A 16088-nucleotide genomic window follows, 5' to 3' on the forward strand; every position below is an offset into this window, starting at 1 on the left:
AGCATTCACATTCTGCTTAAAGAATTCCACCTTGGAGTTCATCCTTCGGAAGCATTTGGGGTACTCTGCTGCCCTCTTTGATCCACTTCCGTCCAGTCTAATGGAGGTTATGGAACAATATTGCTTCTCGAGTGACTTTGTTTTTCTGGCCAACATTACGAGATAGTCTGGAGGAAGCCAGATGTAGTATCTGAAATGGGTCTAGATCATACAGTTACACTGAGCATAGGCCACTGCTGCTGGGCTAAGAGACCCTCCATCATGGTGAAGTCTGGAAAAATGGCGGAAATAACTTTCAACTGCCCACTTACTCAGGCCTTAATTTTAAACAAACCACCAATCAAGCTGCCTTTTGGCAGGTTGAAGCATTAGCAAATATTAGATCAGATGTAAATAAAAACCTTAAGTGGGGCACAGGTATATAATTATGATGGTCCTTCAGATAACATAATTCTGATGAGAGAAGATTTTCTAAGTAGACAGAATGATAACTTCTCTCTCATCCCCTGGTCTCCATTATCTTTTTTTAAAGTTTTATTAATTTTTATAAATAATGTGTAATGAGTGTTCACCAATGTATGATGATTGCTTAATTTAATCCTCATACTCTATATCCTCTCTAATCCTCACACCTACACATATTCTATAAAGTAAGCAACTGTATCCTTATTTTACTAGTGAGGAAACAGGTACCAACGTGATGCTACTTAAAGGAGACAGAACTGATAAATGCAGACCATCTACTTCACAATGTGCCAAGCTAATATACTGAAATGTTTTAAGCCTTATCTCAATTGTCATCCAATTTTTTGAGGTGGGTGCTATTATTATCTTCATTTTATAGATGAGGAAAAAAAAACTTGAGAATTTAGTTTACCCTCAAGACCCCTTGGAGGTTCCAAAGTCACACAGTTAGTAAGTTTAGAGCCAAGATTCAAATTAGCATGTCTGACTCCAGAGATGAAACGCTTCATCACAATTCCATGGCTTTTTCCAAAGCAGGAAATTTTGGCAGCTGCTAGCCCAAGGGGTGCTAAGCATCTGTATGTTCTTAAATATATAAAGATTTGTTGTTATAAACATCGTAGACAATTTATTGAAGTATTAATGTATGCATGTTCTCCTTAAAAAGTTTTTATTCCCCCCCTTCCATGTTTCATAAGTAACCAGGTTGGGTTTAGTTTTTGCTTGTAAAGAGGTTCATGATACAGGGTCCAAAGCAGGAATTATTTCCTTCCAGTCTTTATAAAAGCTTACACAAACTGAAAGGATTCCATTAGGAGTACTCAAAGGAGAGGAATCAAGGTATGTGAAGCAGAGAGCACAAAGAGGATTGATCAAGACTGGAGTCAACGGATCCATTCATATCTCTTGATGGTAGCTGCCTGGGGACAGTTGCAAGTTGCATGAACATGGCTTGGATGCTAGATACTGGAGTCTCTATCCTCACCATGGACTCCTCAGCCTCCAGCATAGGACAGAGACACTAGGTTTCTGGACCACAGGGCTTGTATTTAGTTAAACAGTGGTTCAACAGTGTTGACCAGTGTGGTTGTGGGACCAAGGACCAGGAGAAAGCCCTGATGTTGGGAGCTGCATAATAATCTAAAAGCTTTGCTCCATCTTGAAAAATGGGAGCCGCAGTATGGACTAAAAGTAGAAATCCAGATTGGGAATTGGGGCCAATATTAACTTGGTAATAAAAAAAGGAACTGGAGTAATTCTTGCACTCTTGAGTTGGTGATACACATGGCCCTTCCATTCATTAACTATGTTACCTTGGGAAAGTTATTGAGACTTTCAGGACTTTGGTATGCACTTTCACAAAAGTAAGTTAGACTAAACTCTAGGGACCTTGCTGAACCTCAGTTCTGTGATTTCATTACTCCCTCTGTATTTTACTTTGACTAAATAGCAGAGACTTAAGTCTGGAAGTAGTATATGATAAGATGAGAGGCTCTATATTGTGCCTTTGATGAAGATTAATACATAGGCCCCTATGTGGTCTTTTAGTTCTAGCTCTTCATTGGAAGAGTTTATTCTACTCCTTCTGGGCTCACTAACATAAACTCAAATTATACAGGGGCTCCAAGCTGGTGAATAGTTCAGAGGAACATACACATCTTTACCCTGAAGGATGGTAATAGAAACATAAAATAGGTAGATCAAAAGTAGGGAAAGTCTGGATGAACTCCTGGACCCTGCAACTCAAGTATTTTAAACTCTGGGCTACTTAACACTAGGTGGAAAGTCAGGTCACATATTTAGGTTATGTCCTGTCTATGAGAAGAAATGCAGGTGTCAAGATGATCAGAAATGACTTCCATTGCACTACCAGATCTAACTCTTTTGCATTATCAGGAAGAGTACAGAATAAATGGATTGGTATTACATTTCTGTCACATGGTTCTTCTGCCACCCTTAATGCTCCTCTTCCCAAAGATAATCGCCTGGATATGCGAAATTAGGAGCAGACATTGATGATGTCCTTCATCTTCTTCAAGTTGATATCAATGGCCTTAAAAGATATACACAGGTGCTGATGTCAATGAAGTTTGTATTCTTTTATTTCTTTTTCTTTTTGAGACTGAGTTTCGCACTCGTTGCCCAGGCTGGAGTGCAATAGTGTGATCTTGGCTCACTGCAACCTCCGTCTCCCAGGTTCAAGTGATTCTACTGCCTCGGCCTCCCTAGTAGCTGGGATTACAGGCATGTGCCACCATGCCAGGCTAATTTTGTATTTTTAGTAGAGATGGGATTTCTCCACGTTGGTCAGGCTGGTCTCGAACTCCTGACCTCAGGTGATCCGCCTGCCTTGGCCTCCCAAATTGCTGGGATTACAGGCATGAGCCACCGTGCCCAGCGGTATTCTTAATATATTTGGCTGTAATGACAGTTTTTTAGTCTAAAGGAAGGATCTTGGTATTTGGCTGATGTGAACTGAGATTTGGAAATGTGGCTCACTGCTATTAAATCTAGAGGATTTATTTTCTCCAAATCATTGTGATGTCAAGTACTTGTCTAGATCAGCAAACTTTTGGTGGAGATCTAGAGAATAAATGGTTTGGGCTTTGCAGGCCATATGGTTGTTGTTGCAACTATTCAACTCTGCTGTTGTAAAGTGAAAACAGTCATAGACAATACACAAAATAATGGGTACGGCTGTGATCCAACAAAGCTTTACGGACACTGAAATTTGAACTTCATATAATATTCATGTGTCACAAAGTCTTACTCTTATTTTTATTATTCCAATTATTTAAAACTGTACAAAAACAGGGGGCAGCTGGATTGGTTTAGTGACCTCTGATCTTGATGGTTTCTGGTTTTTGCTATGAGCAGCATGGAGCAGCACAAGTGGCTCTCCAGTGGGACTCAAGAGAACTGATGTCTAGTCTTCTCAACCTACAGACTGTGGAAACATTGATTGGCAAGTCATTAAAAATCTCTGGGGTTTTATGTGTCTCATCTTATGGTATTTATGTGGGAAGATGGAAGGTGGCAGATCTACAAATTCTGAAATTCTATGAGTTTCAACATTGTTTGATCATCCCAGATATCACCTTGCTGGCAAGTATTATACTTATGTAAAATTACTGTGGTATCTTGTTGAATTGTGCTTGGCTTTGTTGAACCTATAGGACTAAATTCTACGCTTGCAGAAATGTGCCTGCTAGTTGAAATTGAGCTGTGCTATAATTTCTATCACGGTCATGAGAAGGGCAATTACGTTGTCAGAACCCTACTAGGTCTCAGGAAATTGCCAAAAGGCTTTCGGAAACCAAGATACGCTTTCATTTTTCTCCTTCCAAACAATTCCTCCAAGAGTCCCATTCTCCCGAAACACACTCTTAAAAGAAAATTAACAGGCTTGAGAGAAATGCAATAAAATCTCATTATCAGAATCTACAATAATTTGGTTTGAGAGGAATTGGCACTATTCATGAAGAAAGGTTTTGCTGTGTCCATTATCTAATTGGAGTGGGGATGTTTATTGCTAATTTAATCAAATCCACTGCTTGAAAACGTGTTTGTTACATTGATTTACATAAAAACAAGTTAATTAAAATTTCTTTTTAAAATAAAGTTAAGATCTCTACTTGGTAGCAATTTTTTAGAAACTGCTCATTCTTAAGGCAACTTAAAAGGCCAAAAGAATATATTGATTTAAAATATACTTTAGACATTTTGCATATTTGGGCTGGTCCCTTCTTCAAAAGCTCAGGTTAAAAAACTACACTTCTTAGACCTAGCTACAAATCTTTGAGAAAGAAACACAGGAAGAGCCTTGATAATTTAAATTAAATGATAGCAGATAATTTGTTAGGAAGATAAATGGTTGGGAGGAAGGGTTTACAAATTTGCTAATGATTAAGAACAATATGCTGGACATCCTATAGTTCACAACCTATAGTTCAGCAATGTATAGCCAATTATTAACCAATGTTATTTCTGTATATCAGTGACAATTCCCATGAGTCAGCCCACTCCTTGTTCCTCTTTGCCTTTGAAAACCTGTTGGTGGCAAAGGTGGGAGGAAGCACTTCCCAAGGCAACTTGGAAGTGTGTCCTGGGAAGCTGTCCTCAACTTCGGGCCAAATGAACTCTCTATATTAATTTCGCCTCAGTTTCTTTCTTTAGGTCGACAGGAGAAACTAGGATTTGAGTTCAAGCAACTTAATCCCAGAGCTTTTGTTCTTGACCATGGTGCTAAAGAACTTCATTATAATTTCAAATGACTAAATAATATTACGCTAAACAAATCCACCAAATACGTTTAATCAATTTCTGAATGTTAGAAACTACCTGTTTCCCTAACTTTATCATTATTAGTCTCACTGCAATGATTATTCTTGAACATACTTATTTCAAGTTTAAATACTTATTCATGTTTTTAAAGACAAAATTTCTCAAAATAGAGTTACAAAGTTAAATGGCTGCTTTTGATGCCTTTTCAAATTGCTCTCTAATTTACTTTATCAATGGTATATGAGAGTGCTCTTTTCTTCACTCCTTTGAAACTACTGGGTATTATTATTTTTTAACTTTTGTCAATTAGGGAAAAAGGATACCTCAATGTCTTAATCATTCTTTGATTATTAATAGTCATATATACAATACATATATGGCTAATGAGTCTATGGAAAATATTCTGCCCCATTAATAATCAAAGAATGATTAAGACATGGGGATACCATTATATATATATAATGGTATCTTATATATATCATAAATGCCTGTTTGTATACTAGATCTACTTTTTAATGTTAAATTTTCACTGAACTATAATATACACACAGAAAAGGAAACAAATCATAAATATAGAGCTCTATAAATTTTCATAATGTGAACACACACACATGTAACTACATCAGTATAAAGAAACGATTATGAACAGCCCTAGGAAGTCCCCCTGCGTCCCCTTCTGGTTCTCATCCACCTTCCTCTAAAGGTGAGTGCTATCCTATGCATTCCCGACAGAGGCAATGTTGCCCCAAAAGGGGCAAAAATTGGTTCTTGTGGGAGGGGTAATATCTTATTCTATGCAGGTATACCTACCCACTATATAAACAGATATTCTATCTATCTATCTATTTATCTATCTAGATATATATAGATATAGACATACATATGTATATAACGTGCTCGTAGGTTTTATATATAAACATTTCATAGGGGTGATGTGATAATGACAAAAAGGTTGAGAAATGTCACACTATCCTGGCTGTGCAGTTTTGCCTGTTTTTTTTTTTTTTTTGAGACAGAGTTTCACTCGGTCGTCAGGCTGGAGGGCAATGGTGCGATCTTGGCTCACTGCAACCTCTGCCTCCTGGGTTCAAGGAACCCAATTTTCCTGCCTCGGACTCCCAAGTAGCTGGGGCTACAGGTGCATGCCACCACATCCAGCTAATTAGAGACGGGGTTTCACCATGCTGGCCAAGATGGTCTCCATCTCTTGACCTCATGATCCGCCTACCTCGGCCTCCCAAAGTGTCGGGATTACAGGAGTGAGCCACCGCACCCGGCCAAGTTTTGCCTGTTTTGAACCTTATCAAAAACTTATCCTACTTCTTAAATTGGGATATTCTTTTTTTTGTTGGTTTGTGAGAGTCTTTAAGTGTTAAGAATATTAACATGTTGTCATATATATTGGGAATAACTTTTTCCAATTGTGTTCTTTGGCTTTTATCTTTGTTAACCTTGTTTTCTACGTACAGAGGTTTAAATGTTTCATTTTGCTGAATCTTTTCCCTTCAGGTTTTTGTGAGTGTTTTCTCGGGTTCCCTGGGGCATTAGGACAAACTAAACTACTGTCAGAATCAGGCTTGAGAAGCCTGAAGGGCAAACAGCTGTGACAGGTGGTTGGGTTAGGAGCAGGCTGCCTCACATCCAGCAGGGAAGAGTGCCTGCCCATTTTCCATGACCAGGGTGGCCCCTGTGGCACTGAGTCAGCTTGCAGGACCCCTCCCACCCAGAGGGCATTCTGCCAGGGTGAGGTGAAGTCACCTGGAAAAGATGGCAGGCCAACACAGGTTGTAGAACTGAGCAGGGTTTGGTCATAAGTGACAAACTAGAAAAGCATTGCGCATATCAAGAAAACTATAGTCTGACATTCCTAACAGGGTCCTCCCTGGGAACACACAGAGTGCATTTCATATTTGAATTGTCTCAGTAGTTTTATTTTGCTCATTTGATATTTTTCATCAATTCATTTATTCATTCACTCAATTATTTTGAAAGTTTTTGGTGGTGGTGGTGGTGGTTTTTGTATTTTCCATGTCAATCTCAAATGTATTTGCAATTTATCTAGGTGTAATTTACCTAGATGTAATATGTGAGGTGGGAATATAACTTCTTCCCTTATATGACCAACCAGTTATAACACTAATCATGAAATCATTGATCCTTTTCTCACCTGATCCGAAATACTCTTCTTATCACGTACAAATGAGAGTGCAATGTTGTATCTGTTTCTAGGCTTTTAGTTTCTACCCATCCACCTCTACCCTTCTTATTGAGCTTGTGTTCAATTTACATATTCGTTTGGGGAATAATTAATATAATCACAGTACTGAATTTTCCCCTTCAAGTATATGGTATTTCCGTTTTTTAAAAATGTCTTCTGTTAAGTCTTTTATAAAAGTTTTATAGTTTTCTTTCAATAGGTTCCAAACATTTTCAAAATAAGTGTATTCCCTAGGTGTTTGCTAATTTTGGTTATATTTAGTAGTAATATTATTTCCCTAGTATATTCTCTTACTGTTTATAGTTGATTATTAACTTTACTGTATGAATTAAAAATTGTTCTTTGTTGAATCTTTTTATGTCTAATAAATTTTTGATTACTTAAATATGTAAAGTGGAGGAAAATGGACCAAAACTCTGTTTTGAGTGAATGGAGAGGCATAGTGAGGGATGGGCTCACTGTCCTACTTGGTCAATTCCCCCTTTGTCTGGTAGCCCCAAGAACAGCCCCTCCACAAGTCTCACTTGCCCCCTACAGGTCAAAGCTTGAAACCCAGAAGGTGAACAATAAACTCATCTACAGATAATGGCTGTTTTACCTCTTCCTTTGTTATATATATACTTCTTATTCTGTTACACAATAGTCTTTCGATAAATATTCATTAACTTAAAGAATGAATAATGAATTAATTATACTGTTTAGTACTTCCAAAGGTTATTAAAAATGATAGTAAAACAGGCATCTTCATCTTTTTCTTGACTTTAAAATAAATACTTCTGGTATTTAACCAAGAATCATAGTATGATCTCTTCAAGGTAGATATTTTTTTTCTATTCAGGAATTTCTTGTTTATATTCTATTTAAAATTTTAGAGAAATGGATAATGAACTTTATACATGCTTAGCAGCATCTGTGAAGATAATCAGTTTATTTCTTAGCTATTTCAATATTTTAAATGATCTCCTTATTGAAGTATTATTTTGATCCCTGAATAGAATTACTTGATTATGTTATTCTGTGATTTGAATGTACTCTTATCTAAATGCCAATTTTCATATATAATACATATATTATTACTTACAAAATATATTTATATTTTCTTTTTATATATTTATAAAATATTGTTACTTTGAAAAATATATAATAGTTTTATAAGTAATAATATTATTTATATTTTATATATAAAATATATAAAGTAATAGTAATTTATACTTTTCAGTTTATTAAATGCATGTTTGTTAGATTTGGAGATCAAGGTTATGCTACCTCAATGGTTGTCAAGTGTGGCTGCTTACCCGAATCACCTGCGGTGACTTATTAAAAATACAGATGTTAGGCTTAGGGTGGTGGCTCCTCCCTATCATCCCAGTATTTTTGGCGCTGAGGCAGGAGGATCACTAGAGGCCAGGAGTTTGAGGTTACAGTGAGCTGTGATTACACCACTGCAATCTAGCCTGGGTAACAGAATGAAACTCTAACTCTTTAAATAAAAAAAAAAAAAGTACAGACAGCTCGGCTCAATAGAAATTACTCTTTCAAATTCTTAAGTTTCTGTTTTTAACTTTAATAATTCAATACTTTTGCTTTTCCTTTATTCTTTGCTATGTTGGTTGCCCAGTTTACTAGCTTTCATCTTTCCTGCTTAGTAAGGTAAGACTTACAGTTTCCTCTATCTACACAACTAGCTGCTTCCCGTAATCTCATACCTGTTAGTTTGTTATTAATTTTTAGCTTTATTTCACAGCATTCAAGAATGTGACTTATGTAGGTTCTACTTTTTAGAATTTCATGTGGTTTTCTTTGTGGCATAATATATAGTAGATTTTTATGAAAATTCAATGAGGATTTAAAAAGGTGAGGTGTAGAGGTAATATGTTTTAAGGTTTAGCATTCAATAGATAACTATTAAATTAACAATTAATCATTAACGATTACATTGTTAATGTCTTCTATATCATTTATTTATTTACTTTTGGTTTCTTACTTTATTACTTTATAAGTAATTAACCTAATTATTACTTTATAAGTAATAATAATACCATTTCTATTTTATATATAAAATGTATAAAGTTATAATAATTTATACTTTTCCCTTTTTTAAATGCATTTTTGTCAGATTTGGAGATCAAGGTTATGCTAACTTAATGGTTGTCAACTGTGGGAGACACTTTATAGTCTCCTATTACCATATCATTTTTTTGTTTTTTGTTGCTTTTGTTTTTTGTTGCTTCATTTACGTGGAATGTAAATTGACCCATAAAGTAGCCAAAGCCTCCCTTACTTTTGTATTCCACTGTTTTTTAGTTCTACTCTAAAATAAGCAGTAGTATATAATTTCACATCTTGAAAACAGCATTTGCACTTCTGTACAGATGCGTCTGGAAATATATCATTTCCAGCTGTATTTTGGGTCTCAGTTTTAACATTTATAGGTACAGGTTTGGCAAACAATCTTCCTCCACGAACCTTCCTTCTGGGCTCTTCTTTTGCTGCTGCTTCTACTAACGCGACCACCCTTTTGAGCCCCTTTGGTGGTTGCAGCAGGGAGTGGGCACTAGGTACCTGGTGGGACCTATCTTTCTATTTCTCACCCTTTGAAATAATTTTAACTTAATATTGTATATTTTTAAATTACAGCACATAGTTGAGTTTAGGTTTTTGGCCAAATCTCAGTCTTTTTCTTTTGATAGACAAATCTCTTCTAGGTACATTTTTTTTTTGGTCAAAATAATATCTGTTATTTATGTTTTAAGTGATTGCTTGTTATTTCCTTTTCTGTCTTTCCTTTTTTGTTACATGGATTTTATTTTCCTTTTTCCCCTGGAATATTGAAAACTATTTCTAAAATCTCTGAGGAGTTATTTTTTAGTGATTAAATGTTCATAAATTTGTAGGTTCTCAAGAAGCTATTTTGGTTACTAAAAATTGTTGAACTTTTAGCTTTCCAATTTTCATTGTTAACACATTTGTACTGTTAAATATTCTCTTAAGACACGTTTTCCAAAAGATACCTGTGTTCCTTAGAATAAATGGCTTGCAGAATTGTGCTACTCCTAATTCTTGCATGCCATGTTAAGATTATTATTAATGTTGCAGAATACTTTAAATATCCCCTCTTTATTTATTCATTTCCTGACTGACTGCTTATATTCATGTTTCAGTCATTCTATTTGCCTAAAATTAGCGTGGGTGGCTTCTCTTTGAGTCTTTCACTATTTACTTGAAAAATGTTAAAGTCCTTTTCTTCGAACTTGACGTGGAGAGCTAAATGAAATGGAGAAATATTAAAAACTGGGCGATTCAGAAGGGTGAGTAGGTGGAGAAAGAACTCGGGCTGAGTGCAGTACCAAATGGGACCTTCATTTCTGCCTAGTTTCTTAGGGTTTGCTAAACCTGCAGAGTCGGGGACCCATGTTCCATATCTGGCTTCCCCTGTAAGTGAACATTGTCTGTATCAAGCAGCTTTCCTTCAATCTCTACCACCTGCGTAGGGAGTGTGCTGTCTCTTTGAGTTGGGGGGTTGTTGTCAGGAATGTGTCTTCTGCCTGGTCATTAACAACCCTGGTATTGGGTGTCACCAGCACCAGAGGAAATATCTCAAATGGTTACTGACCCTGTGCTCCTTATGGCTAGGGGTACTCCTCCAGTCTCTGCCCCATCTCCAAATGGGGCATCACAGGTGACCCAGTCTTTCTAAGTGGAGTAAAACCTCCCATTTTCATCTCCACCCTGTTAACATCTCCAGCCCTTATGCCTCAAAATGAAGATAAGTAAGATTTTTTTTTTTTTGAGACGGAGTCTCGCTCTGTCGCCCAGGCTGGAGTGCAGTGGCCGGATCTCAGCTCACTGCAAGCTCCGCCTCCCGGGTTCACGCCATTCTCCTGCCTCAGCCTCCCGAGTAGCTGGGACCACAGGCGCCCGCCACCTCGCCCGGCTAGTTTTTTGTATTTTTTTTTTGGTAGAGACGGGGTTTCACCGTGTTAGCCAGGATGGTCTCGATCTCCTGACCTCGTGATCCGCCCGTCTCGGCCTCCCAAAGTGCTGGGATTACAGGCTTGAGCCACCGCGCCCGGCCAGTAAGATTTTTTTTAAAGAAATCTGTGCACCCACTATTAACTCTAGAGCTTTAGCCAATGAATGTTGGGATAAAAAGGTACCTACTTTGTTCAATGTGAATTATTTGTTGCACAAGTCTGAATAATTAAATTGTTTATACAACTCTCTGCTAACTGGTTATCTAAGAGGGACATGTGGTTCATAATTCATTAACATGATAGTAAATCTCTTTTTAGTCACATTTGCCTCCAATTCTTAGACAGACCTAACCGACCTGGTGAACCTTGCATGTGTCACTGGGAGGGAGAAGTGCTGTAGTAGAGAAAGCTGAGCTAGACCGGGAATTAGGTTGGTTATTTACTTTCCTTAAGTACATCACCTAGGTGCCATGATCTCAGATTCTTCCCCCAGAAGATGAGAATAACACCACCTGTGCTGCCTACACAGGTGTTTGGTTTTTTTTGTTTTTTTTGAATAAATGAACGTTCTCCCTCTCTCTCCCTCTCTCTATCCTCATGCCAAGAATTGAAAAGCATTACGTAAGAGCAAGCTTGCATTATTCTTTCTTCCTGAATTGAAGAGGAGTGGGTTTCCTTCTCACAGATGTTACTCCTTTGAGTAAAAGAAAAACATTTTAGCTAAAAGGAAAATAAAAAGGCAGTCTGCTCGTCTGCTCCACCTGGTCGATTCATTCATTTGTTCAATGCAACTTTACACAAGTCCAGCCCTTCTTCTCACAAAGTTTACGTTTTAGGAGCAGAGACAGGCCACATACGAATACAAATACAAGATCATTTTAACCAGTGATGAACATCATTAAGAAAGTGGAAGAAAGGGCGGAAAAGGACCAGCTAGAGGAGGCACAGTGTTGCTATTTTAGATAATATGGGGAGGAAAGATCTATTTTTGTCTATTCTGGAGAATTGAAACATGTAATTAATAAACTGCCTGGCAACAGCCTAATGCTTGAAATTTCCCAAACTATCTCTTTTTCTTTCTGTATTGCATGACACCTTTTTAAGGCACACCGTCCAAATATGATCTAGATTTGAGAGGCAGACACAAGAAATCTGAGACCTAACAGGAAAAAATTTCAAAACAGTGAGTGTACCTACCCATTTCACGCCTGGTGCTGGCCACGCCTGTGCCATACACCTCTAAAACATCCTTTATTGTCCTCATAGACTCATCGTACTTGGCTGCAAGACCAAGGAAGTTATAGGAGCCCATGTTGATGACATCTTTGATGACTCTTCCAGTAAACCTGCAGGGAAACATGTAAGTGAGCACACAATCCTTTCCCCAGGGTTATGCATGATTCAAAAAATCCCTGATGGAAGGTTTGGGTTCCTATGAAGAAAAAGAGAATGAGGTGACCAAGGAGATGGCAGCTCAGATCCGTGAGGTGGAATAGCACTGGCAGGAGGTGGTTCAGTCTGTCCTAGAGGTTGGTTTCCCTCAGAGGATCCAGACCCCCTCAGCCAGTGCCAGACCCAGAAGAGGGTTCTTCAGTCCCTGGAAGCTGGAAAAGGATGAACAGCCAAGTAGCTTCCAGCTCACAGCAGCCCTCCAACTTGGACCTGCTACAGCTCCAGGACTTGACTGGATGGAGACAGGACAATCTCCGATATTCATTGGTCATCAGGATATACCAGGAGTTGGTAACATCCACTCAGGTGCCACACCTCCCTGGATGATCCAAGATGAAGGATACATCTCTGGGAACCAACAAACAGGACCATCCTGTAAAGAATTTATTAAAGAAAAGGAAAAAGTTGAAGAAACTTTCCCCAAGCTGAGTTGGGGCCAACTTTGATCACAGCTCCAGGACCAGTGCAAACTGACTGCCCTCTTTGAACTGCGTCTGGAATAATGGATACTGCTGGCAGTTCAAGCATCAACTCAGAACTGAAGCTGCAGCAGTGAACAAGCAGTCACATTAAAAAAAAAAAAAAAAAAAAAAAAAGCTAATCATTCCCAGATGCTCTACCAACTACCATGAGGCTAAAAGCAAAATCAGCAAAATCCTACCCACTATTATTCTTTCTACCAAGTTCATTATCATTGTCTTTCTTAGGAAACAGATATACCCATTCATTTGATTTAATAAGTCTTATTTTTCAAATGTAAAAAAAAAAAATTATCCTAGTGCTGGAGAGGCCTTAGGTCTGGCCCAAATGATATATTTTCTTTCTTATTAACTTGCACTGTTGTCACCATAAAGAGAAAAAAAAAAAGAAAACCTTGTCATTTGAAGCAATTTGGATAGAACTGGAGGCCTTTATATTAAATGAAATAAGCAAGGCACAGAAGTCAAATATCACATTTTAAAAATCTATAACATGGGAGCTAAAAAGGCATATCCCATGAAGGGAGAGTAGATTGGTTGTTACTGGAGGCTAGAAAAGGTAGGGAGGAGGAGGAGAAGTTGACTAACAGGTACAAAGATACGGTTTGATAGAAGAAATAAAACTCAGATCAGTAGGGTGACTGTGGTTTATAAAATAATGTATGGTCTATTTTAAAATAGCTGTAAGAAAATAATTTAAATGATTCTGTCATAAAAAACCAAATATTTAAGATGATGGATGCCCCAAGTACACTGATTTGATCTTTACAGTTTATATGAATGTATTAAATTATATGTACTCCAAAATAATGTACATCTATTATGCATCAAAAAAGTTGTTACCAAAAAATGGTTTTCCCTAAGAGAAAGGTAAACCCATGATGAAGTTGGGCAGAGCATTGGAGAAAGACATCTTGAGCCATGGATTGTTACTTAGCCCTGATTTTCCTTGGGCACTTATTTCCATGACACTTATGCTCTGGTTTAAATTCCAGCAAGAGCCTTCTAACGGAACGAGAACCATGGTCATCACTGTCTCATTCAGCTAGAAGTAGGAGAGTAGAATTTGTCAATAAAGCTGAAAGGGGTCTTCCTGACTGGCTTGGTGTGTTCTGCACCTTCTGACACAGGTCTTAGGTTAATTACAATCCAAAAAGTCACTCTGGCAGCTGCTTAATTACTTTACTGTGCTTTCTTCCCCTGGCAACAGGAGGGCTTGCAAAGGCATAAATGATACAAAACCAACGGCTTCCATGCCTTGTTTTTTTCAGATTTGTCATCTAGTGCCCATGCTAGGATTTCCTTGAAAGGATTTTCTTTTCCCGAAGCCCCCCAAGTGGCGCGCTCACCTAAATGTCCAGTTATAGTCATCCGACACCCTCTCCATCACGTCAAACAGAGGCCCTGGGGCACTGCAGATGGGCCGGTTCCAGTTGTCTCTGATTCGCATGTAAAGGTTTCGTGTATAAAAATTTTCAAAGTCTTGATACAGTGGTACAAAATCCTGTTAGAACAAAGGTAGAAGGTTATCTTTGGTTCTTTGCTTTCTGGATTTCACTTACAATTGAGGAAGGGAAGAAGATCTGGAAGAGCTATGGAAATAACACATCTACAGATACATTTTGAGCAAAGGTCAGCAGGTGAGGGAAGTAAATCCGTGAGGCCAAAGAGTATGCCTTTTAGTGGGGGAATGGAAACATGTGATGAATAGGGGTAACAAAGATGTCAGTGCAATACAAGCACGAGAGCAAGTGGTCACAACAAATCCCAGCAGTTTCTCTAAGGGTAACACAGGTGTCTATGTCCAAAGCAGTTTCGTTGGGAAAAAATGGTTGAGATGATCATGTGTTTTCAACTTTTTTGAACATGAATATATCCACTCACTGTGTTTTTAGAAGTGGGGATGAACTTGAACTGTTGGACTTGCTGGCAAAACTGCTGTTGGGGGGTGGCTGGCTGTTACATGGCCCAGGGCTTGGAAACTGATCAGTGGAGCTCGTGGAGGCAGCAGGCCTCTCTCACAGCTGAGGTAACAACACTGAGTTGCTGTATAAAGTGTAATCCATGACTAAAGAGCTCTGCAATCTAGCTGAGGCTTAAAGCAAGACATGTCTAATGTTATCATTTGACTCTTAATAGTTCCCTCTTCCAGTTTGGAAAAAAAAGTACAGCTCATTGCCGGCCCTCATTTAATTTTACATAAACATGCTCTTTGAGGCTGAAGCAAATCTGACTGATTTTCAATGTGAAAATAAAATATAAAAACTGTTCTTGGAGTTAGTTCTAAATGGAACTAACATCAGAATCATCTGCGTCAGAATAATCTATTTAGGAAAAATCAGATTCATCAAATGAATTGTTGGCCAATAACTGTTCAAGAATGATGCTAACATCACACATAGGAATGCTACGTTTTCTAGGATTTGACATTTTCTGTGAGCTAGAGATAAATTATGTAAGTGGAATTACCATTACTAAAAAAAGAATGCTATAAATAGAATGATGTCTTTTGTTTTCAAAGTTGATATACTGGAGCTATGCGAAAATAATACAAGTGAGATATTAATAGTTCATGGCAAAGTTTTCTTAGGGTAAATGCTGCAGACTCAAGATTTTCCCGTGAGTATTCTTGGAGCAAACAGGAAGAAAGTTAATCCAAGGCAGAAAATGCAACAAGATTCTCCTGCGAGTATTCTCAGAGCAAACAGGAAGAAAGTTAATCCAAGGCAGAAAATGCAATAACTGTGGTCTAAGCCAAGTACTTTGGACATTCATGGGATTAGAGTAGGAGGGAGGGTCCCACCTTGTTTGAGGAATCAGGGAAGCTTTATGTAGGAGAGTCCCTGGTGATGGACACCAAGGCAGAATGAGATTGTTATGGGCAGGGATGCTTGGGGAGTTCTCAGGAGAGTGGGTTTGTGTGCTGGGAACGTGGAGTGCATTTGGGAAGAATTAATAAGAATAAAATATAACGCGTATGCTGTCACTCTTTGCTCAGAACTTACAATGGCTCCCACCTCACTCCTGTTTTGATGTCCTGACTCATATGGCTTTAGGTTACCTCTCTGACCCCATCCCCTAACGACTCCCTACAGAGTGGGTGAGGCTGCAATGTCAGCTGGGCACAGACAGTGGGAACTTGAGCACCCGAAGCATTTGCAGGAAGAGCTCATCATTTATCCTGCAGGTAATGAGGAGTCACTGAATAATTGGGAG

General features: G+C 38.2%; 1 protein-coding gene across 4 annotated transcripts in view; it reads right to left on the bottom strand.

Annotated features, from left to right (window-relative positions):
- Nucleotides 1–16088, bottom strand: part of SPTLC3 (serine palmitoyltransferase long chain base subunit 3) — a 180692-nt gene that overhangs the window by 91605 nt on the left and 72999 nt on the right. For all 4 annotated transcript variants that reach the window (XM_021921238.2, XM_021921235.2, XM_021921236.2 and 1 more), the window contains 2 exons: nt 14222–14376; nt 12139–12287 (listed from right to left, as the gene is read on the bottom strand). In XM_021921238.2, coding sequence (XP_021776930.1) covers nt 12139–12287; nt 14222–14376 — 304 coding nt within the window. The remainder of the gene's footprint in view (nt 1–12138; nt 12288–14221; nt 14377–16088) is intronic.

This window comes from Papio anubis, chromosome 16 (genome assembly GCF_008728515.1).
Source record: "Papio anubis isolate 15944 chromosome 16, Panubis1.0, whole genome shotgun sequence".
In the NCBI taxonomy this organism is placed as follows: Eukaryota; Metazoa; Chordata; class Mammalia; order Primates; family Cercopithecidae; genus Papio; species Papio anubis.